We start from the raw sequence: 23,458 nt of genomic DNA on the forward strand, positions 1-23,458 counted from the left end.
CTCTGTCAGGTTCGATGGGGAGCTTCACCTCACAGCTATTTTCAGGTCTCTCCAGAGATGTTCGATCAGGTTCAAGTCCGGGCTCTGGCTGGGCCACTCAAGGACATTCACAGACTTGTCACGAAGCCAATCCTGCGTTGTCTTGGCAGTGTGCTTAGGGTCGTTGTCCCGTTGGAAGGTGAACCTTTGCCGCAGTCTAAGGTCCTGAGTGCTCTGGAGCAGGTTTTCATCAAGGATCTCTCTGTATTTTGCTCCGTTCATCCATCCCTCGATCCTGACTAGTCTCCCAGTCCCTGCCGCTGAAAAACATCCCCACAGCATGATGCTGCCACCACCGTGCTTCACCGTAGCGATGGCACCAGGTTTCCTCCAGACCTGATGCTTGGTATTCAGGCCAAAGAGTTCAATCTTAGTTTCATCAGACTATAGCATTTTGTTTCTCATGGTCTGAGAGTCCTTTAGGTGCCTTTTGGCAAACTCCAAGCAGACTGTTTTTTATTTAAATTTTATTTAACCTTTACGTATTTAACTAGGCAAGTCAGTTAAGAACAAATTCTTATTTTATCATGACAGCCTACCCAGGGCCAAACCATCCCCTAACCCGGACGACGCTGGGCCAATTGTGCGCCGCCCTATGGGACTCCCGATCACGGCCGGTTGTGATACAGCTTGGGATTGAACCAGCGATTAGGGAATTCATTTCTTTTTTATTGAACTGGCAACTTTTTGCGAGATGCTCAGGATTATTTCTACACCCATCCACAGCATCATGTTCTCATGGGCATTGTGCTTTGAACTAGCACAGAACACATTCATCAATTGTAATGTGAGAAACCAAACTACCTAGGCCTAATTGTCTACTCGTCATCGACTGCATGATAAACAGACGTGAAGGGTCTAATGGTGTCCTATTGCATTGAATAACATCGTTATTTTCTTTCATAATGAATGGGTCCTTCATCCCACAGGCAATCTACTGTAGTAACACACAAATACACACACATACACTCTGCCGTCTAAATGCAAATTTACTATTTCATTTCTGGCAACAATCCTCATGAAATTTTGCCAAACAGAGTCCCCCCCCCCCCCCCCCCCCCCCCCCCCCCCCCCCCACACACACACACACTACTAGACAATCCCTGCACCCTCTCTGAACTCAAATTCAACCAGGCAGGGCCCTTTGAACTGCCCAGAGAGATCAGTGATGAACACAGTCATTTTTCCTCTGAACAGGACGTTTTACCAGGAAACCCTCAATGAATAGGAAAGAACCAATAGAGATCCTATAATTCTGTGAAAGAACCCCCACTAACTGTACAGGCAGGCAGATGGAATCTTACTTCTCATCTCCAGCTATGCTTGGCTGCTACCCTCATGGGCTGCATCTTTTGTCACATTATTGTTTTGAACGTTCTTTAGGCGACTGAGCAAACATGTTAATGTTTCATCCAACATGTGTACCTTTCTCGAGGATGGATGGGGGAAGACCTTGTACATCCACTGCAAAGTCTACATAGTCTACTGCACTGAGTTAAATCCATTCCAGGCATTTCTTGAACACATATGTTAATGCCATACCATTAGAATTAATTAATTATATTTCTATGCCATGCCCTTCTGTTGAATGTGTTCATGCATCAGAGTATCAGATGGTATCAGATGATATGAATGTCAGCAGGGATACAGGGATGCATACTTAAGCAATAAGGCACAAGGGGGTGTGGTATATGGCTAATATACCACGGCTAAGGGCTGTTCTTAGCACGACGCAATGCGGAGTGCCTGGATACAGCCCTTAGCTGTGGTATAATGGCCATATACATATATTTATATATATAATGGCCATATACCACAGTCAATCATCATTCAGGGCTCGAACCGCCCAGTTTATAAAATACTTTGTTTGAGTTGCGATGACAAGTGTACATCTCCAGCTACATTGACAATACAGGGAAGCTGATCGAGTATAGCTCTAGACCTACTGAATAGAGCCCTCTAGTGACAATAGTTTGTTTCAGTGGTGTTTGTATATACCCCACTGCATCAGTCATATGATGCATTGTCACCTAGAGGGCTCTATTGAGAATGTCTAGACTAGAGCAATACTCTATCAGCTTTGGCTAATGTAGCTGGAGATGTACACTTGTCATCTCAACATTCATAGCCTATCAGATTGTTTGACATCTTGTTTCAAAGCGGTTTTCTGTCATACTCTACACTTAAGGGAATGTCAACTCCTGTTAGCTTTTTGTAATAACATCCTCTCTGAACTGATAGCCCATTCAAAATATCATATAGGGCATAAGAAATGGCCTGTTATAAAACCACATAGATAGCGATAGTTTCCCAGGGTTGCTATATTGTAGCCTGTATCATTGACGCATATCATTCTAATCATTCCATTAGGCTTATACCTTGGTAATGAATGATCTAATCCAACTACTATTATCCACGCCACGTTCCTACTGGGATTTGGCAAATTCAACAGTGCCTAGTTATAGGCTATAGGTAGGCTACAGTACATTATCAAGTCTTTATTGACATCTAGTGGACAAAATACCTTAGTACATTATGTTTTGAGCATGGTGGGACAGATCACAGGTTCTCTAATCTATCCCTTTTGTGATAGAAAATACATCAGGGACCCCCTCATAATCAGAACACAACTGGAGTTAGATTTTTTTTTAAATAGCATGAAAGGAGATTTACTATGACTTCGGCAGTGAATGGCCGGACGAACCAAGTCTCTGATTACTGCATTGTAGGAAAAGAGCTTTTAACAAAGCCATTTCTCTGTACTTGTGCACATGACAATAACACTTGAAACTTGAAACTTCTGGTCCTGGGAAGGCCTGCCTATTGGCATCGGAGAGAACATTTTTGCCGTTTTCAAGCTAATTTCCTGCAATTCTACATATTTTGTCATGGGGCAGTAATCTTTTTTGCTGTTGTTGCAGTTTTAAAGCTAATATCCTGCAATTCTACAAATTTTTCCATGAGGCAGAGAGAAAACTTTTACGTTTTAAATATTCAATTACAGTGCATTTATGTATTCAGACCTTTTGCTATGTAACTCTAAATTGTGCTCAGGGGCATCCTGTTTCCATTACTCATCCTTGATTGCAGTCCACCTGTGGTAAATTCAATTTCAACATGATTTGGAAAGGCACAGGGGTCTGAATACTTTCCGAATGCACTGTGTGTGTGTGTGTGTGTGTGTGTGTGTGTGTGTGTGTGTGTGTGTGTGTGTGTGTGTGTGTGTATATATAATTGGTGGAGTACTGTGGATACCAATATCTCTGGTAGCCTCGCAGGCCCATCTTGCCCAGGGTTAAGAACATAAATTGTAGATTCATAATATTACATTGTATTATATTATAACACGGATACCTCGGCAAAAAAAATTTATTGAGATCTGACCGCAAACCTCCTGCAGTAAACCTCATCGGACCCCCTTTGAGAACCCCTGTGATAGATGACATGTACAATAAACAGTAAAAAAAAAAAAAAAACTCTGATATTAGACTATTTTTTGTTGTTGTTGATTATTAGACTATTCGATCAATATTTATGGTTTAAAGTTCACGTATCCACGAGATGGCGCTTGGAAATCCCTTTTCAAAAATCCCTCCCTGAGTTTGACCTATCTTGACAATGATAATTTCCTGTTAGAAAAATGAGAAAGGGGCTGAGCCAGAGGGCTGATCCATGATCCTGTCTTGCGTGCGTGTAGAGGCGAAACATTCTGAAGCGGGATCTAGTGAAGGGATTATTACTGTGTTACGTTGGAAGGACGTCATGCAGTGTACGGGACTGGTACATCCAATTTAAATAATTACGGATGTCGAATTGGGAAACGGGTGAGGAAAAATATCTGTAATATAACCGAAAACGAATAACGAAAGTGTGCTGTCATTTTGGTTTATTTGCAGCTCATTGGCCACTGAGCAGGTTGACCAACTCAGGTGAGCCCTTTGCTCCGAACTATGATTCAATCAATCGAAATCTTTCCTCGGCCGCTGTGGTTGCAACATTTTGACAGTGGTAACATTGCAACGTTTCTCAGTGTGTTTGTATTACATTGTAGAAGATACGTTGTGTTTGTAAGTGTGAAATGTTTGTCTGTCGCTTATTCTCTTCTCTCTATTCTGGGTAGAGTGGAAATGAGAAGAGCGGTGGCGGCAAAGAGTGGAGCTCAAGGAAAGGAGCCTGGAAAGACAACTTCCACAGGACCAACAACGGCCAGGGAAAATGGACCGAGTTTACCAACAACACCGATATCTCCAGTCAGCCCCACGACACCAATAATAGCCCCGGTGGATCTGAAAGATGAGCCACAGTCTCCCGTCACAGATGCCACTCAGATGTTGATAAAATGTGCCAAGTCCTTCATCGTTATTTTCCCCATTTATGTGTTGGGATATTTTGATTTCAGTTTCAGTTGGGTTTTAGTAGGGCTTACCATCTTTTTCTGGTGGAGAAGACATCAAGGCCACAAAAACAACAGACTGACCCGTTCCCTGGCATTCTTGGAGCATGAAGATAAAACTGTCAAACAAAGTTTGGCGACCTCTGAGTTGCCACCATGGGTAAGAATGACATTATTTTGTTTTATTGAGTTGAGCATTTTAACGGTTCTAACACGCCTACCTTGTTCCTGGTCAGTTGTAACATATGATTAGTGTTATGAATGTTATTTTCCCCTCAGCTCAACTGTCAGTTAAATAATCAGTTGCACAGTATTTTTTTAGTGTTGATAGGATAAGGTGATACAAAGGTTCTGAGGGGGGAGTCATCGGCAATGTAACCAATAATTTTGTTCGGTAATGAGCCAATTTGAAAGTTGTGAAAATGGTGGTGTTTGATGCAAGAAACCACTTTACAAAATAGAATGCATTATTATTATTCCCATACCATTATTACAGAAAATCGGACAAATTATGCTACTCTCTGCCTATTGGCTATTTAGGCTTGAATAAACTCTCAAAATACACCGCTGCCCCTTTTAAGACAAAAAAAGCTGATTACCTGACTTGCTTTTCAAAGATGTCTAGCAATGTACACGTTTTGTGCTCTTGTAGGAAGCAATCACTACCCTATTGCTGACTACAAATGATCTATAACTGGGCTAATAACTCACTAACTAGTAAAGGATATTAACAAAATGTGCACATGTGGCTACATGCAGCTTTCGCTTACTCAAGACCACAGCTGTAAACACAGTCCATTTCAGAGTAAATGGCACAGATCCATATATGGCTATGGTCTATTTGCATATAGGCCTACTGCAGCTCTTTTTAAAATGTATTTAATTTATTTCACCTATATTTTTTATTGTATTTGTATTTCACCTTTATTTAACCAGGTAGGCAAGTTGAGAACAAGTTCTCATTTACAATTGCGACCTGGCCAAGATAAAGCAAAGCAGTTCGACACATACAACAACACAGAGTTACACATGGAGTAAAACAAACATACAGTCAATAATACAATAGAAAAATAAGTCAATATACAATGTGAGCAAGTGAGGTGAGATAAGGGAGGTAAAGGCAAAAAAAAAAAGGCCACGGTGGCAAAGTAAATACAATATAGCAAGTAAAACACTGCAATGGTAGATTTGCAGTGGAAGAATGTGCAAGGTAGAGATAGAAATAATGGGGTGCAAAGAAGCTAAATAAATACATACAGTAGGGGGAGAGGTAGTTGTTTGGGCTAAATTATAGATGGGCTATGTACAGGTGCAGTAATCTGTGAGCTGCTCTGACAGCTGGTGCTTAAAGCTAGTGAGGGAGATAAGTGTTTCCAGTCTCAAAGATTTTTGTAGTTCGTTCCAGTCATTGGCAGCAGAGAACTGTAAGGAGAGGCGGCCAACGGAATAATTGGTTTTGGGGGTGACCAGAGAGATATACCTGCTGTAGCGCGTGCTACAGGTGGGTGCTGCTATGGTGAACAGCGAGCCGAGATAAGGGGGGACTTTACCTAGCAGGGTCTTGTAGATGACCTGGAGCCAGTGGGTTTGGCGACAAGTATGAAGCGAGGGCCAGCCAACGAGAGTGTACAGGTCGCAGTGGTGGATAGTATATCGGGCTTTGGTGACAAAACGGATGGCACTGTGATAGACTGCATCCAATTTATTGAGTATGGTATTGGAGGCTATTTTGTAAATGACATCGCTAAAGTCGAGGATCGGTAGGATGGTCAGTTTTACAAGGGTATGTTTGGCAGCATGAGTGAAGGATGCTTTGTTGCGAAATAGGAAGCCAATTCTAGATTTAACTTTGGATTGGAGATGTTTGATGTGAGCCTGGAAGGAGAGTTTACAGTCTAACCAGACACCTAGGTATTTGTAGTTGTCCACATATTCTAAGTCAGAACCGTCAAGAGCAGTGATCTTAATCGTGCGGGCGGGTGCGGGCAGCGAACGGTTGAAAAGCATGCATTTAGTTTTACTAGCGTTTAAGAGCAGTTGGAGGCCACGGAAAAAGTGTTGTATGGTTTGTTAACACAGTGATTGTTTATGCCATAAGGGTCTGTGAAGAGGAAGGGCTCAGTCTTGCTTCTCAATGCAATAGAATCCTACTCCAATGTGTTCTGTCTACAACAAAATCTCTTGCATATTTCATTTTGTTATGTTGCATTAAAAGTGGTTAATATTTTGTTGTTTCGATCAACAGTAAACGGAAACGTTGATGGTGATAACTAACAGGGGGAAATCCAGACAGTTGAGTGAAGTTCAATCTCGTGGTTATCTCCTTGGGCTGATATTTCTTCTGCGCAGCAGTCCTGGTGCTACCGCACTGATGCAGTTTAGAGGGAACATTGATCATCAGTCACCACCAGTCTCAGCTCACCTAACGCAAACTACTGCTTATCACTGAGGACTGGTCAAGTCCACTAAGGAGACAAGTGCCCAGTAACCAATGGTATTATTTTAGGCCCAGCTCTGTTGACATGATGTAATGATGACTGGAGACAGAGGTTACGTCCCAAATGGCAACCTATTGCCTATGTATTGCGCTACTTTTGATCAGAGCACTATGGGCCCTGGTCAAAAGTGGTGCACTATATAGGGAGGTAATGTGCCATTTGGAACGCATCCCAGAGTATCCCTCCATTACATGATTTACGACTTCACACAGGCTCACAACAAATTAAGACCTAATCCTTGGTCTTTGGGTGAGGGCTTTCGATTATTCTGTTTGGGTGTGATGTACTCGCCCTTTTGGCTGCAGGGGTCGAGGCTGTTGGGTCTTGTTTACTAGATGTCCATCTATGTCTTTCCAATTTTCACTTTTCTATTTCTACCCTGAATGCTTGTTGTGGACAGACCTGAGGTTTCCTCCTTGAGATAGTGTTTTGGTGGAGGGTGTAGTCCTGTCACAGGTCTACATGCTTGGCTGTTACGCTGTTGGGTGCAGTCTGTTGGGTTTTGTGTAGGGCTGTCAAACAATTAACATAATTAGGATGCAAGTAACATGACTAGCTAGCTAAAGAATGTTGTTAGTTATCAAACCAGAAAATAGCAGCTTGAGAGTATTTTAAAACAGCCTGCGACATGCGCATGAATCTGCAGCAGAACCCCCCCCCCCCCCCCCCAGTAATATTGGGCACAACTTTACATGATTTGGGCTATAGGCACATGGTCATTGACTGTTAACTGGGTTCCGTGTTGTGTTCTGCACTTAAAAGGGTCCGTGCGGAGAAACACGTTTGCTTAAAAGGATGAAGAAATGATATGAAGAAATGGAGACCTGATGAACGGCGGCAAAAAAATGAACGCGATCAAAATGTCACGTGTTTAACGCGTTAACTTAGAGGGCCCTAGTTTTGTGACGTAATATAAATAGCCTTAATTCAGAGTGAGAGTGTCGAGCAGTATGATGTATTGGGCTGTGAGTGTAACATCTTAATAGAGGTCGACCGATTATGATTTTTCAACGCCGATACTAATTATTGGAGGACCAAAAAAAAAGGTTTATTTTTTATTTATTTATTTGTAATAATGACAATTAAAACAAACCTGAATGAACACTTATTTTAACTTAATATAATACATCAATATAATCAATTTAGCCTCAAATAAATAATGAAACATAATGCAAAAATAATGCAAAAACAAAGTGTTGGAGAAGAAAGTAAAAGTGCAATATGTGCCATGTAAAAAAAGCTAACATTTAAGTTTCTTGCTCAGAACATGAGAACATATGAAAGCTGGTGGTTCCTTTTTAACATGAGTCTCCAATATTCCCAGGTAAGAAGTTTTAGGTTGTAGTTATTATAGGAATTATAGGACTATTTCTCTCTATACCATTTGTATTTCATATACCGTTGACTATTGGATGTTCTTATAGGCACTTTAGTATTGCCAGTGTAACAGTATAGCTTCTGTCCCCCTCCTCGTCCCTACCTGGGCTCGAACCAGGAACACATCGACAACAGCCACCCTCGAAGCATCGTTACCCATCACTCCACAAAAGCCGTGGCCCTTGCAGAGCAAGGGGAACAACTACTCCAAGTTTCAGAGCGAGTGACGTCACCGATTGAAACGCTATTAGCGCGCACCCTGCTAACTAGCTAGCCATTTCACATCAGTTATACCAGCCTAATCTCGGGAGTTGATAGGCTTGAAGTCATAAACAGCTCAATGCTTGAAGCATTGTGAAGAGCTGCTGGCAAAACGCACGAAAGTGCTGTTTGAATGAATGCGTTTGAGCCTTCTGGTGCCTACCATCGCTCAGTCAGACTGCTCTATCAAATATCAAATCATAGACTTAATTATAACATAATAACACACAGAAATACAAGCCCTTGGTCATTAATATGGTTGATATCCGGAAACTATCATTTCGAAAACAAAACGTTTATTCTTTCAGTAAAATACGGAACCGTTCCGCATTTTATCTAACGGGTGGCATCCCTATGTCTAAATGTTGCTGTTACATTGTACAACCTTCAATGTTATGTCAGAATTATGTACAATTCTGGCAAATGAATTACTGTCTTTGTTAGGAATAAATGGACTTGACACAGTTCGCAACGAGCCAGGTGGCCCAAACTGCTGCATATACACTGCTTGCACAGAACGCAAGAGAAGTGACACAATTTCCCTAATTATAAGAAATTCATGTTAATTCATATTAACTAAATATTCAGGTTTAAAAATATATCCTTGTGTATTGATTTTAAAGAAAGGCATTGATATTTATGGTTAGGTTTGGTGCAACGACAGGGCTAAATCATCACCCGTTTGGTGATATAGGCTGTGATTCGATGAGAAATTAACAGGCACCGCTTCGATTATATGCAACGCAGAACACGCTAGATAAACTAGTAATATCATAAACCATGTGTAGTTAACTAGTGATTATGTGAAGATTGATTGTTTTTTATAAGTTTAATGCTAGCTAGCAACTTACCTTGGCTTCTTGCTGCCCTTGTGTAACAGGTAGTCAGCCTGCCACGCAGGTGGTTAGAGCGTTGGACTTGTAACCGGAAGGTTGCAAAAATGAATTCCCGAGCTGACAAGTTAAAAATCTGTCATTCTGCCCTTGAACAAGGCAGTTAACCCACCGTTCCTAGGCCTTCATTGAAAATAAGAATGTGTTCTTAACTGAATTTTCTAGTTAAATTTCCGATTGTTATGATAACTTGAAATCGGCCCTAATTAATCGGCCATTCCTATTAATCGGTTGACCTCTACATCTTAACTTTGCTTACTCAGACTTCAGCTGAAGATCATAGGGAGAGTTGTTACTGTATCTCGGAGGGATCAGGGAAGGGAAAAGTCCATTCACCTGATGAGAGGTAGTTGTCTGAACATTGTGACTGATTATCATTGTTCTTGGTTGGGATATAGTTGATCCCACTTGTCATTCTTAGGGTGGATTTACATTCGATCTTACTAGACTTATTTTACTATCTCTCTTCAACCTCAGATTTGCAACTTTTCTGTTTACACTAGCCTTGGATGTGGTGTAGCCCAAGCCACATTCCTGCTTCATGTGTGAGTGCAGCTATTAGCATACCGTAAATACTAGGGCCGTGACTATCAGTGTTGCAATACTCATTAGTATCGTGGCAAGGGAACAAAACATGAAGCGTAGTTAACTTCTTTAGTAAAACAGTCCTAATGTTGGAAACAAACATCCGTTTGTTCTCTTCCAGAGTCACATTTATTTATTTTCCAAGCTATAGCACACAATATTTTACATACAGTAGGTTTTTAAAGGACCAAAGATTTAGGTTTCCTTCACGTTTTAATTTTTGCCTTTGAAAAATGATTGTGATACTGCTATCTTCACAGCCCTAGTAAATACCATGGAATATAGACAAACAAATAAGGATAGCAATTCAAACTATACAGGAGCTTCTCATCTATACCATATTGCATATAGTGTTGCACACTCGATTAATGCAATGATTCACAAATGTGTGGATATTTTAAAAGCCTTTCATTTTCAATTTGGCTAACAGAGCAAAAATTGTGTCTACTGGTATTAAGGTAATTCTTGCATGGTGTGGGAGAGCCGTTGACTTTGCACTATCACTCAGGGGGGTGTAGATGTCTACCTCCGGAGGCAGTGTCGGAGACATCTCTTAGAGAGATTTGTGTCTAGATCCGTCTCTTTAAACTAAACAGGTATCTCTACTGGACCTAGTTTGTGTTGTCAACAGGGGGGGAAAGTAGATTAGGTATGGGCCTAATCAAATAATTACATATAGAATCTCTAATTCAATAGGATCTCAATGGGCCTAGTCATAAAGATTTGTCATTAATGTTTATAATGTGTTTTATTGTGGCATAAACACAACCAGTCGTGATGTTTTCATCTGATTTGTCACTTCAAAGGGCTCCTGTACTAGGCTACCCGTGTACTAGGCTACCCGTGTACTAGGCTACCCGTGTACTAGGCTACCCGTGCACGTTCATCCGCTCACAACATATTACCAGCCTCCGATCAGTGGTGAAAGGGTAGACTTATTTTACACCAAACAGCAAAAAGTGTAACCACATTTTGGCGATTGTCTTTAGGCCAGAGGTGATGTGTCCACTGCGGTCTATACACGCGTCTCGGTGTCAGCCACTCATCTCTGCCTTGGCAAAATGGCAGTGTTCTAGTCAAACTACATCGCATTTTGGAGCGTAGGCTATACCACCTGTTTAGGTCCATTCGCAAATGTTTCATGCCTCTGACATGTGGTAATGATTCATAGCGGTGACATTTTGTCTTCATTATTGTGATGGGCTCATGTTTTACCGGTACGGCGTACCGCCACTATTTATTTTGCCGGGACACCTCACTTTCACTCCTGGTCGGCGAAGCAGTGTAGTGTAAGGATGCCCTTATTTGTATGGGTACCCACTTAATCAGCCAGCTAGATCAATGCTGCTACTCAACATGTTTGTTTCCCAACTTCAAACAACAGTTCACTTTCCCCACATCACTGTGCTTGACAGTAGCTCAACAGCCCTCATGGAGAGACTATGTAGGTCTATACTGGCCCCTATACCTATTAGGTCCTGCTGTGTCAGAGCAGCTCTGAAGGTCCTGGGGATGGGCTGATTTCCATTAGGCTAGGAGGGAGGGAGGAGAATACGGCTAAATTCTAGAAGACCGAGCTTCCTTCCTTCCGATAATATATCGTCAGCGGAAGACCAACATGAATGCTGTTGGGATATCCCATCATTCTGACACTGTAGGTTGTGCAATAAAAAAAAACACATGTTTTGAACAATGGGTAAAATTGCGTGTTAATTGTGTAGCTAGTCGTGTAAGAAACCAATAGTCCATACCTCATGTCTCCATCATAATCTGTTCTAAACTTCTTGGAGTTTTTACCCTTGTAGGATGGTCAAAATTAGGGCGACTATTGTAAGTCAATGGAGGCAAGAGAAAAAGTGGTCAAAAATCAGGAATATAGTGTCAGCTAGGCTGGATGCTGTGAGAGTTAAGGCTACCTGACAGGCTGACCGTTGAACTTGTCATCTTTCTTGTCAAATCAGGAGGACATAATACAATATAGAGGTAGATGGATTTCGATTTTGAGATATGACATGTAGAATTGCTTTATTCAGGTATTTATATGCCTTGTAATAGGTCCTTATTGTAGATCTGACAGGTTGACATTTCACTCTGACAGGTGGACAAGTCAGGGCAAGTACAGGCAGCTTTGGTTAAGTAGCCTATACAGAACAATCAATTCCACACACAACTTGTCTTGGTTACTGTCAGAAACCTGCCCCTGTGTCTGACATTGAGAAAATCAGAAGTAAGCAGCAAGCACTCTGTCAGGAGGAGTGGCATTGATTGTGACGTGATCCACAATACAATAGTTTGAGCTTTATTTGAAAGAAATGCAGCAGGCCTTGCCCTCCTCTAGACTAGGACTGTATCCCAAATGGTACCCTATTCCCTAAATAGTGCACTACTTTTGGCCAGAGTCCTATAGGCCCTGTTCACTACAAAGGGAATTGGGTGCCATTTGCGACACAGCCAGCCTAGGTCTCAGCAAATATGCCTGGAATCAGGCTTGAAACAGTGTGGGCTGCAACTCAGCCTGTTGAGCCAGTAATGTCTCATAGTGGATGGACAGTTTGTTTTGTTTTCCTTTTTTACAGAAATGCACTCTTACCAATAACTAGGCCTATTTCCTATATTTAAGGTGGCTTGCTATCTATATAGATGTCATGCCCGCATCTCTCTGATTCAGAGGGGTTGGGTTAAATGCTGAAGACACATTTTCAGTTGAATACATTCAGTTATACAACTGACTAGGTATCCCCTTTTTCATAGTCTATTCCTGTGAGCCAATATAAGCCTAAATCATGAGCAAGATAAAGCGAGATCAGGACTTGGATGTAATAGGTGCCGGTAGTCAATTTGGGTGCCGGTATTGTTTATATTTAGGTGCAGGAGCTCCGCAATACTTTTGAGTTAATATTCTATAAAGAGGAACAGGAGCTCAAGCAGTAGAGCATTTGAGGTGTTGGTACTCAGCTCCGGTGATCTCCTGCCCAAATCAAGCACTGAGCAACAATGTCACAGAAATCATAAGGGAGTCTGAAACTAAGATTTTACCTAGTATGTACAGAGTATCATATATATATCGGTACAATATATATTACATAATGTCTTAGATGTCTCATTTAAGATACTCTTTGAAGAGTCTCCCTCTCTCTCTGTTTTGCACTTTCCAATGGTGTGTCATCATGGTGTGTACATTTTTTTTTGTTGAACAGAGAGCCTTGATTATTTATTTATTATTGGCTCGTCTTTGTTTTAGTGATGTTCCTTACCACAATTTGAGTCTACCATAAAAACAACAGCTTCTAACACTGTTGAATAACCAAGAGGTCAAGAAAACAAAATGTTTTTATTATCTACTGCATCTTAGAAACATGGACTAAATCCCTAGACGTCTGTTTGTCACAGTAACACCTCCCTCTCCAGTGAGTTCTGGAAGTGAGAAGGGTCTCCAAGGAGGCTGGTACCGGAGCTGGGTTATCAGAGCTCCAGATACGGGATGATTTATATCAGGCTGCTGCCTGCCAGCCTCCCAGCCCGCCCGATTTTTATTTATAAAAATCCAAATAACTTCACAGATCTTCATAGGAACGGGTTTAAACACTGTTTCCCATGCTTATTCAATGAACCATAAACAATTAATGAACATGCACTAGTGGAACGGTCGTTAAGACACTAACAGCTTACAGACGGTAGGCAATTAAAGTCACAGTTATGGAAACTTGGGACACTAAAGAGGCCTTTCTACTCACTCTGAAAGACTCCAAAATAAAGACGCCCATTGTCCCTGCTCATCTGAGTGAACGTGCCTTAGGCATGCTGCAAGGAGGCATGAGGACTGCAGATGTGGCCAGGGCAATAAATTGCAATGTCCGTACTGTGAGACGCCTAAGACAGCGCTACAGGGAGACAGGACGGACAGCTCATCGTCCCCGCAGTGGCAGACCACGTGTAACAACACCTGCAACACAGGATCGGTACATCTGAACATCACACCTGCGGGACAGGTACAGGATGGCAACAACAACTGCCTGAGTTACACCAGGAACGCACAATCCCTCCATCAGTGCTCAGACTGTCCGCAATAGGCTGAGAGAGGCTGGACTGAGGGCTTGTAGGCCTGTTGTAAGGCACATCCTCACCAGACATTACGGGCAACTACGTTGCCTATGGGCACAAACCCACTGTCGCTGGACCAGACAGGACTGGCAAAAAAGTGCTCTTCACTGACAGGTCGTAGTTTTGTCTCACCAGGCGTGATGGTCGGATTTGCGTTTATCGTCGAAGGAATGAGTGTTACACCGAGGCCTGTACTCTAGAGGTGGAGGGTCCGTCATGGTCTGAGGCGGTGTGTCACAGCATCATCGGACATAGCTTGTTGTCATTGCAGGCAATCTCAACGCTGTGCGTTACAGGGAAGACATCCTCCTCCCTCCTGACATGACCCTCCAGCATGACAATGCCACCAGCTATACTGCTCGTTCTGTGCGGGATTTCCTGCAAGACAGGAACGTCAGTGTTCTGCCATTGCCAGCGAAGAGCCCGGATCTCAATCCCATTGAGCACGTCTGGGACCTGTTTGATTGGAGGGTAAGGGCTAGGGCCATTCCCCCAGAAATGTCCGGGAATTTGCAGGTGCCTTGGTGAAAGAGTGGGGTAGCATCTCACAGCAAGAACTGGCAAATCTGGTGCAGTCTATGAGGAGGAGATGCGCTGCAGTACTTAATGCAGCTGGTGGCCACACCAGATACTCACTGTTACTTTTGATTTTGACCCCTCCCTTTGTTCAGGGACACATTATTCAATTTCTGTTAGTCACATGTCTGTGGAACTTGTTCAGTTTATGTCTCAGTTGTTGAATCTTGTTATGTTCACAAACATATTTACACATATTAAGTTTGCTGAAAATAAACACAGTTGATAGTGAGAGGACGTTTCTTTTTTTGCTGAGTTTATTGCTTTCTGACTACTGACCTGACTACTTTCCACAGTAGCAGAAAGGCTAAACCTGCAACCTCTGGTTGAGTTGGAAGTTGGAGCTGTCGCTTTTGACCTGCTGCTCTGTAATGCCTCAGACACAGTTACTGCTACTGACTTTTGACCTAGTAAGCAAACAGAACAGAAGATCTGAGTGTGATAGTTTCATGGCACTAGGACCTTTTTCTTTTTTTACTGTAATAATACTGACATCTTTCACAAATGCACTATTCTGAAGGCAACACTAGTCACGTCCTAACCAACAAAATGTTAATAGCTGGTGAGAGCAAGACGACCAGTGTAATTCCATGTCTAGGCCTATACAGTATATTACAATTTCCTTTTTTTGTTATTATAGTGTTTCTCTCTCTCTTCATAGATAATCCCACAGAACACAAATCTCGTAAATTGTTCCTGTGACGGTATGTGTCCACTGATAGCACTTTTGTGTGTGTGTGTGCTACCCAAGAGGAAACGCCTGCGTTAGAGGCAAGAGAGGGGGTATCCTGGCGAGGTTAAGGTGAAGGGAGAACCAGCCACCTCTTCCCTCCATTCTACTGGCCAATATACAGTCACTTGATAATGATAGATGACCTTTGATCGCAGGTTTGCTACCAATGGGACTCTCAACTGCAATATTCTCAGCTTTTCTGAAACATTGCTCACGGACAAGATACCCCTCCATGGCTGTTCAACTGTCTCATCAACAACAACTGGTGTGCTGACTCGAGCGCGGTGGAAGTATCAACTCATTGATCACAGTCTTGAAATACCTAATGGTCAAATGCTGACCCTTCTACCTCCCGAGGGAGTTTTCAGCTGTTATCGTCATTGTTTTATATATACCACCTTAGTATAAGAAAAATAACAATCTGGCACTTAACCAACTGTACAAGGCTGACTCGCTCCATTGAGAAATGATGTCCAGAGTCAGAGATTATGCTACAGGACTGCTTTGCCAGCGTTGATTGGGATATGTATTCGGTACTCCGCCGTTAACATTGAAGAGCTAGCTATTCACGTCTGTCCCATTGCGCATGGTGATCTTAGGCTTGTGTGTGGCTGCTCGGCCATGGAAACCCATGTTATGAAGCTCCCCGACGAGCCGTTCTTGTGCTGACATTACTTCCAGAGGCAGTTTGGAACTTGGTAGTGAGTGTTGCAACCGAGAACAGACGATTTCTACGTGCTACGTGCGTCAGCACACGGCAGTCCCGTTCTGTGAGCTTGTCTCGTCTGCCACTTCGGGGCTGAACCGTTATTTCTCCTAGACGTTTCCACTTCACAATAACGCTCTTACAGTTGATTGGGGCAGCTTAAGCAGGGCATAAATTTGACGAACTGACTTGTTGGAAAGGTGGCATCCTATGATGTTGCAACATTGAAAGTCACTGAGCTCTTCAGTAAGGCTGTCAGCAACGGGTGTGGCTGAAATAGCCAAATCCACTAATTTGAAGGCGTGTCCACATACATTTGGTGATGTAGTATATCTACCTCTCACTCCAGTATCCCTGCATATAGTAAATATGGTACTGGAACTGACCCTGTATATAGTATGCTTGCTTACTTGATCATGTTCATCTTGTTTTTGTCCCATCCTGTTATTTTTAGTACTACATTGATATTGATTACTGCATTGCTGGCTTTAGAGCTTGCAAGAAAGGCCTTTCACTATGCATGTGACATTACAACTATATAGGGATTAGGGTGCCATTTGGGGCGTATTCCCGCACGACTCTCCCATGAGCTGTCATAAGGTGAGATGACCACAATGCTCCACCTCACATGAGATAGGCCCTCTACATTGGTTTATATTTACATACTGTACTAAGATACGCCATAACACCATGAACTATAAGCCTATCGCCATACAGACTAATGACAATAAGGCTTGAAGGACCTTTCTAAATAACCCATGATTATTTTATTATTAAACCATTTTATTCATGATCCTCTGTGTGTTTTCCGCGGCACCAAAAACAAGAGTTCCCCCTTCAATGGGCACTGAGTCTGTTGGTTGGAAACCAGACTGTCCACCAGACTGACTGTTCAGTCAAACCAGGAAATTACTTCTCCTGTGAGGAATTACAACAAACTTTTGCTTTTATTTTCCACTGTGTGGGATCTCTCTCTCAAGGCAGGCTGAAATATGCTGCTAGTCAAACTCTTGTTTGTCTACCACAGACCCTAAAAAGGAGAGCAACATCCTGATAATGTGTCATTGAAGGGGGAACTTTATCTGGGAAATGAATCGGTTGTCTTCGGTTTTAGACAAGGAAGTCAAATCTGATTGTACAATATTATGCAGACTCATGCCTGGCTATTTGGGATTGAGTTCATGGTATTACAGTCAAATAGCATCCCTATGCATTGGAACTGCTCCGGGGTGAGGTTTCCCCTATGTAGTAAAGATCTAGGATCAGCTTCTCCTCCCCCAATCCCAACCTTCACCAGTTGGCGTTTTCCATGTAACTTACCCAGGATCAGTGTTTACAGGCATCTTCACCCTACACCCATTCAAACCATACTTGTCCAGTTTCTTTACTTCATTGATTGAGCAATACTACTTTAACACTCCACCACTACTTTGACATAGTTCCTTTCATCATTGAACTGATCTAATCTGTATTCGAGTACATCCCAATTACCCTGCTCAGTGCCTATAGAATTGAGTTACTCTCTCTGTCTCAATATGAGCCCAGGATTGCTCTCTGAACAGTCAAGCTTGTGTATGAGGCGTGACTGTTGCGCGTTCCAAGTGGCACCCGATTCCCTATATAGTGCACTACTTTAAAAGCGGTGCCATATGTAGTGAATAGGGTGCCATTTGGGATGCTGCCGGCCTGCAGAAGCTCTGTCTGTGCAACTGCATGTCTGTCATATTCGACTCCCTGCCTCAGCAATCTCAAAGTGGCTTGGTGCTGCTGTTCTCACGCTGTCAGCCTTAGACAGCAATACTGCAGCATTGTCTCTGAATGCACAGAATCAGCACTTCCTTCCTCTCTAAGCTTTACATTTGGTGCTTTTAAACCAAACCGTCGTCATCATTTTCATCTTCTCCTTCCTCATCATTCCTAGACAGCCACAGATATCAAAGCTCTATAATAAGAGGATTTAATGTTGAGGGATTGTTTTGGAGAAGAAGTGGGATTGCTGTTTTGTATCGGTTCTGTGTGTGTGGACTGTTGATTGAACTGCAGATGCCAGGGAGTCCTCATTGTTTGGAGTGTTCTGTGTACTGTAACAGTGTCTTGTTTGTCTTGAACAGATATAGGGAGTGTACAGGGAGATGACTATAGAGCTTGGCCTGGATAGCTGCATAAAACACTACTTAACAAAAGGGATGTGCTGTGTGTATGTGTTAGTGTATTAGTAGAATACCAGCATCATACAACAGACACTACAGTATCCTGTCAAACGAATGAGACATGACATGTTGCATCTACCCAACTGTATCTCTGATCAGACAGGAATATGAACTGATCAATGTTATTCTCTTTCATTCCAGGTTCATTATCCAGACGTGGAGAGGGTGGAATGGCTCAACAAGGTACTGAACATCTTCACTGCAGTGTCCTACAGGTTACTGACCAGACCTGGATTCAAATTCTATTGGAGATCTTTCAAATACTTTGAGTGTTTGCTCTAGCCTGCCTAACAGATGGGTGGGTTTTGCAGTTTTGGGACTATCCTATTGGTCTTTCAACCCAGGCAAGCTCAATCAAGAACAGATGATAAAGTATTTAAAATTATTTAAAATAATATTTGAACCCAGGTATGATACCAACTTCCCCTGCTGCAGCACTTCCCCTGCTGCAGTACTTCCCCTGCTGCAGGCGTGCTGGGAGGCGGGGATGCTGGCTGAGAGGCGGGGATGCTGGCTGAGAGGCGGGGAGGCTGGCTGGGAGGCGGGGAGGCTGGCTGGGAGGCGGGGAGGCTGGCTGGGAGGCGGGGAGGCTGGCTGGGAGGCGGGGAGGCTGGCTGGGAGGCGGGGAGGCTGGCTGGGAGGCGGGGAGGCTGGCTGAGAGGCGGGGAGGCTGGCGAGCACTTAGGGCTGGGAAGAAAGCAGGCAGGCAGGGCTGGGAGGCGAGCGGGCTGGGGAGTGGACAGGCAGGGCTGGGAGGAGAGCGGGCTGGGGAGTGGACAGGCAGGCAGTGCTGGGAGGCGGGCGGGCTGGTGAGCTGGGAGGCTGGGGAGCGGGCAGGCAGGGCTGGGAGGCGGGCGGGCGGGCTGGGGAGCGGACAGGCAGGCAGGGCTTGGAGGCGGGCGGGCTGGGGAGCGGACAGGCAGGCAGGGCTGGGAGGCGGGCGGGCTGGGGAGCGGACAGGCAGGCAGGGCGGGGAGGCGGGCGGGCTGGGGAGCGGACAGGCAGGGCTGGGAGGCGGGCGGGCTGGGGAGCGGACAGGCAGGCAGGGCTGGGAGGCGGGCGGGCGGGCTGGGGAGCGGACAGGCAGGCAGGGCTGGGAGGCGGGCGGGCTGGGGAGCGGACAGGCAGGCAGGGCTGGGAGGCGGGCGGGCTGGTGAGCTGGGAGGCGGGCGGGCTGGGGAGCGGCCAGGCAGGCAGGGCTGGGAGGCGGGCGGGCTGGGGAGCGGGCAGGGCTGGGGCGCTGGGAGGCGGGTGGGTTGGGGAGCGGCCAGGCAGGCAGGCAGGCAGGCAGGACTGGGAGGTGGGCGGGCTGGGGAGCGGGCATGGCGGGTGGGCTGGGGAGCTGGGAGGCGGGCGGGCGGGCTGGGGAGCTGGGAGGCGGGCGGGCGGGCTGGGGAGCGGATGTGCAGGCAGGCAGGGCTGTGCGGCGGGCGGGCAGGCTGGGGAGCGGATGGGCAGGCAGGCATGGCTGGGTGGCGGGCGGCATGGGGAGCGGACGGGCTGGGAGGCGGGCTGGCTAGGGACTAGGCAGGCAGGGCTGGGGGGGCTGGGGAGCGGCAGGGCTGGGAGACAGGCAGGCAGGCTGAGGAGTGGGCAGGCAGGCAGGGCTGGTAGGCGGGCGGGCTGGGGAGTGGGCAGGCAGGGCTGGGGAGTGGGCGGCATGGGGAGCGGACGGGCAGGCTGGGAGGCGGGCTGGCTAGGGACTAGGCAGGCAGGGCTGGGGGGGCTGGGGAGCGGGCAGGCAGGCAGGCAGGCTGGGGAGCAGGCAGGCAGGCAGGCTGGAGAGCGGGCAGGCAGGCAGGGCTGGGAGGCGGGCGGGCTGGGGAGTGGGCAGGCAGGCAGGCAGGGCTGGGAGGCGGGCGGGCTAGGGACTAGGCAGGCAGGGCTGGGGGGGCTGGGGAGCGGGCAGGCAGGGCTGGGAAGCGGGCGGGCAGGGCTGGGGGGGCTGGGGAGCGGGCAGGCAGGCTGGGGAGTGGGCAGGCAGGCAGGCAGGGCTGGGAGGCGGGCGGGCTAGGGACTAGGCAGGCAGGGCTGGGGGGGCTGGGGAGCGGGCAGGCAGGGCTGGGAAGCCGGCGGGCAGGGCTGGGGGGGCTGGGGAGCGGGCAGGCAGGCTGGGGAGCGGGCGGGCAGGCAGGCTGGGGAGCAGGCAGGCAGGCTGGGGAGCGGGCAGGCAGGCAGGGCTGGGAGGCGGGCGGGCTAGGGACTAGGCAGGCAGGGCTGGGGGGCGGGCAAGCTGGGGGGACGGGCTAGGGAGCAGGCGGGCTAGGGACTAGGCAGGCAGGGCTGGGGAGCGGACAGGCAGGCAGGGCTGGGAGGCGGGCGGGCGGGCTAGGGACTAGGCGGGCTAGGGACTAGGCAGGCAGGGCTGGGTGACGGGCGGGCTGGGAGGCTGACAAGCAGCCTGATATAAATCGTCCCGTATCTGGAGCTCTGCTAACCCAGCTCCGGTACCAGCCTCCTTGGAGACCCTTCTCACTTCCAGAACTCACTGGAGAGGGAGGTGTTACTGTGACAAACAGACGTCTAGGGATTTAGTCCATGTTTCTAAGATGCAGTAGATAATAAAAAGAGCAACATTTTGTTTTCTTGACCTCTATTGGTTATTCAACAGTGTTAGAAGCTGTTGTTTTTATGGTAGACTCAAATTGTGGTAAGGAACATCACTAAAACAAAGACGAGCCAATAAACTGTAGCAGGGCCACACCCAAACAAAGAAAATGCGGCAGTTGAGATAATGGTAGGCAATTATGAGGCCATTTCCTACCTGTTAGCTATGACGCAGTAATGCTCCTAATTTTCCTTTTGAGGATTAAAGTATTTATCTTCAATTGAACAGTTTAATATTTAGTCCTATTAAATAAAACCATACAGAGAACAGGGCCGTTACCTGTGTGGTGTGTCGGACAGACATTGAGCTTTGAGAATATGACCTGTCTAACCCTGAGTCTTCCTCGTTGTCTCCCTCCCCAGACAGTGAAACAGATGTGGCCGTACATCTGTCAGTTTGTTGACAAGCTGTTCAGAGAGACCATCGAGCCGGCTGTGAAGGGGGCTAACGCTCACCTCAGCTCCTTCTGCTTCACCAAGATCGACATGGGGGACAAGGTGAGACTGAGGCATTTAGATACATGTATGTTTGTGATGAGTTCTGGGGTCAATGTTACTGTTGGTTAGGTTCCCACTGTTATGTCAAGCCGTATGGAAAGCGTTCTATATCCTGTTATATAGGTGTTTGGTCTGTGTAATATAGTTAATAGGTGTTTACAGTCATTAGACATATATCAACAATGTCCAGTTATGCTTCCTGCATGTACATTTTCATATTTGTTTTCATATTTGTTAACCTTGACGTGTGGTTGGACCAGCGCAGTTAGGGAGTTTTCCCTTGTTTGAGCACACAGAGGCACTTGTCAACCAGCGGGTCCTGCTTTGTCATCCCATCATCTCTCCTCTCTCTCGCTCTCTCTCTCTCTTTCTCTCTCTCTCTTTCTGCAGCCACTAAGGGTGAACGGGGTCAAAGTGTACACTGAGAATGTGGACAAACGGCAGATTATCATGGACCTGGAGATTAGGTATAGTCACATGCACTGTGGTTCAATTTGAAGAGGTTTCTGATTTGATGTAATTGTGCGTCATAACACATTGGTTTTGTTTATCTTTTCAGCTTTATTGGAAATACAGAGATTGATGTTGACATCAAGAAATACTACTGCAGAGCTGGTATAAAAAGTATACAGGTAGTCATGATTTTAATATCATACACATGAATACACTACATACTATTCTGAAATGTGACTTTCTCCCGCTATTGAAGAGTTGATATACCAGACCTGAGTTTGGAGAGGATCTGTCTGGTGCATTAGACTAACCATTAGCCACCGCCATATTTGGCTATGCATTATGTAAACTGCAGTTTTTCTCTCCACACAATATGTTGACACATATAGATAAGGATGAAAGGTGATTATACAATATTGGCAGAGGTTGCCCTTGCAAACCACCAGCATATTTGCTGTTCCGAGATCAGAGAGAGACAGTTATATTCAGAGTAGCCTACAGTAAAGATTGCAAACCCGTTGTCTATGGCTATATTAAAGACTGTCATCTCAGGTGGTCTATGCGTCCACTCTGATAGGCTGTTTAGGTATCAGTCCAGATTTCAGACTGTTTTGTTGGCTCCTAATAGGTTGCTGGCTTTTCACTGTAATCATTTGTGAACGTGAGAATAAGTCCACATAGAGTATGGTTATCGAAAATGTCCTCTTAAATTAGAGTGATCACTTATTTAAATATAAAGGTCAAATATTTCCATTGCATGTTAATGGATGACTTTGTGTTTAATTGCAACCACATTTGGAGCTCTAGACAGTGTGGCAACATTTCTGAGAAGAGTCATTTCAGTCCTGATGGATAACTAATGGAATCAGTGTAAAGCTGGTCAGACTTTTCCTTGAAAAGGAAGTGATATTTTCACAACAAGGCCCATTACCTATACAGACAGTGATAGTGAAGCTGTGGATAATAAGAATATTTATCATACCACTGTTACATATGTTGTAAGACTGATACCCCATGCTCTGCTTCTGAAAAGCCACTGATTTGGCCTGTTTTCTGCAGCTTCAAGGTGTCTTGAGGGTCGTCATGGAGCCCTTGCTCGGAGACATGCCATTGATCGGAGCCATAGCTGTCTTTTTCCTGAAGAAGCCTGTAAGTACTGGCAGCCATTTTGACTAATTCTACAACTCTTGTAGTGGTTTTTAACCTCTGAGGACGGAGTGGTCTGCAGACAACTGGATGTGAAGGACATTTTGTTGAGCTCCAGTTTCAGAAAGCCCAAGTCTAATTATGATTTTTCTGCATCCCAAATGAATACCAATTCCCTATATGGTGCACAACTTTTGATGGGCTCTGGTCAAAGTAGTGCACTATGTAGGGAATAGGGTGCCATTTGGGACCCAGACTTAGTCCATCCCCTGCTCCTTGACTACTGTCTTCATGTGTGTCAGCATCTGTTATAGATTGAGGGTTTGATAGGGGATCCCTGAGGAGAATGAGACATGCCATCAAAAGGACAAGAAGGGCACTG

General features: G+C 45.3%; 1 protein-coding gene across 2 annotated transcripts in view; it reads left to right on the plus strand.

The window, feature by feature from the left end:
• The first annotated feature begins 3,711 nt into the window (after positions 1 to 3,711).
• The window catches only part of LOC139386992 (extended synaptotagmin-2-like), a 56,401-nt gene continuing 36,654 nt past the window's right edge, over positions 3,712 to 23,458 (plus strand). Inside the window, exons 1-8 of one of the 2 annotated variants that reach the window (XM_071132925.1) lie at positions 3,772 to 3,808; positions 3,936 to 3,968; positions 4,160 to 4,592; positions 18,514 to 18,555; positions 21,343 to 21,477; positions 21,868 to 21,944; positions 22,037 to 22,109; positions 22,990 to 23,079. In XM_071132925.1, coding sequence (XP_070989026.1) covers positions 4,167 to 4,592; positions 18,514 to 18,555; positions 21,343 to 21,477; positions 21,868 to 21,944; positions 22,037 to 22,109; positions 22,990 to 23,079 — 843 coding nt within the window. In that variant the 5' untranslated portion in view covers positions 3,772 to 3,808; positions 3,936 to 3,968; positions 4,160 to 4,166. Of the gene's footprint in view, positions 3,864 to 3,935; positions 3,969 to 4,159; positions 4,593 to 18,513; positions 18,556 to 21,342; positions 21,478 to 21,867; positions 21,945 to 22,036; positions 22,110 to 22,989; positions 23,080 to 23,458 lie in introns of both variants that reach the window. The other variant, XM_071132924.1, reaches the window with a different exon arrangement.

The sequence above is a fragment of the Oncorhynchus clarkii genome, chromosome 28 (genome assembly GCF_045791955.1).
Source record: "Oncorhynchus clarkii lewisi isolate Uvic-CL-2024 chromosome 28, UVic_Ocla_1.0, whole genome shotgun sequence".
NCBI classification, from domain to species: Eukaryota; Metazoa; Chordata; class Actinopteri; order Salmoniformes; family Salmonidae; genus Oncorhynchus; species Oncorhynchus clarkii.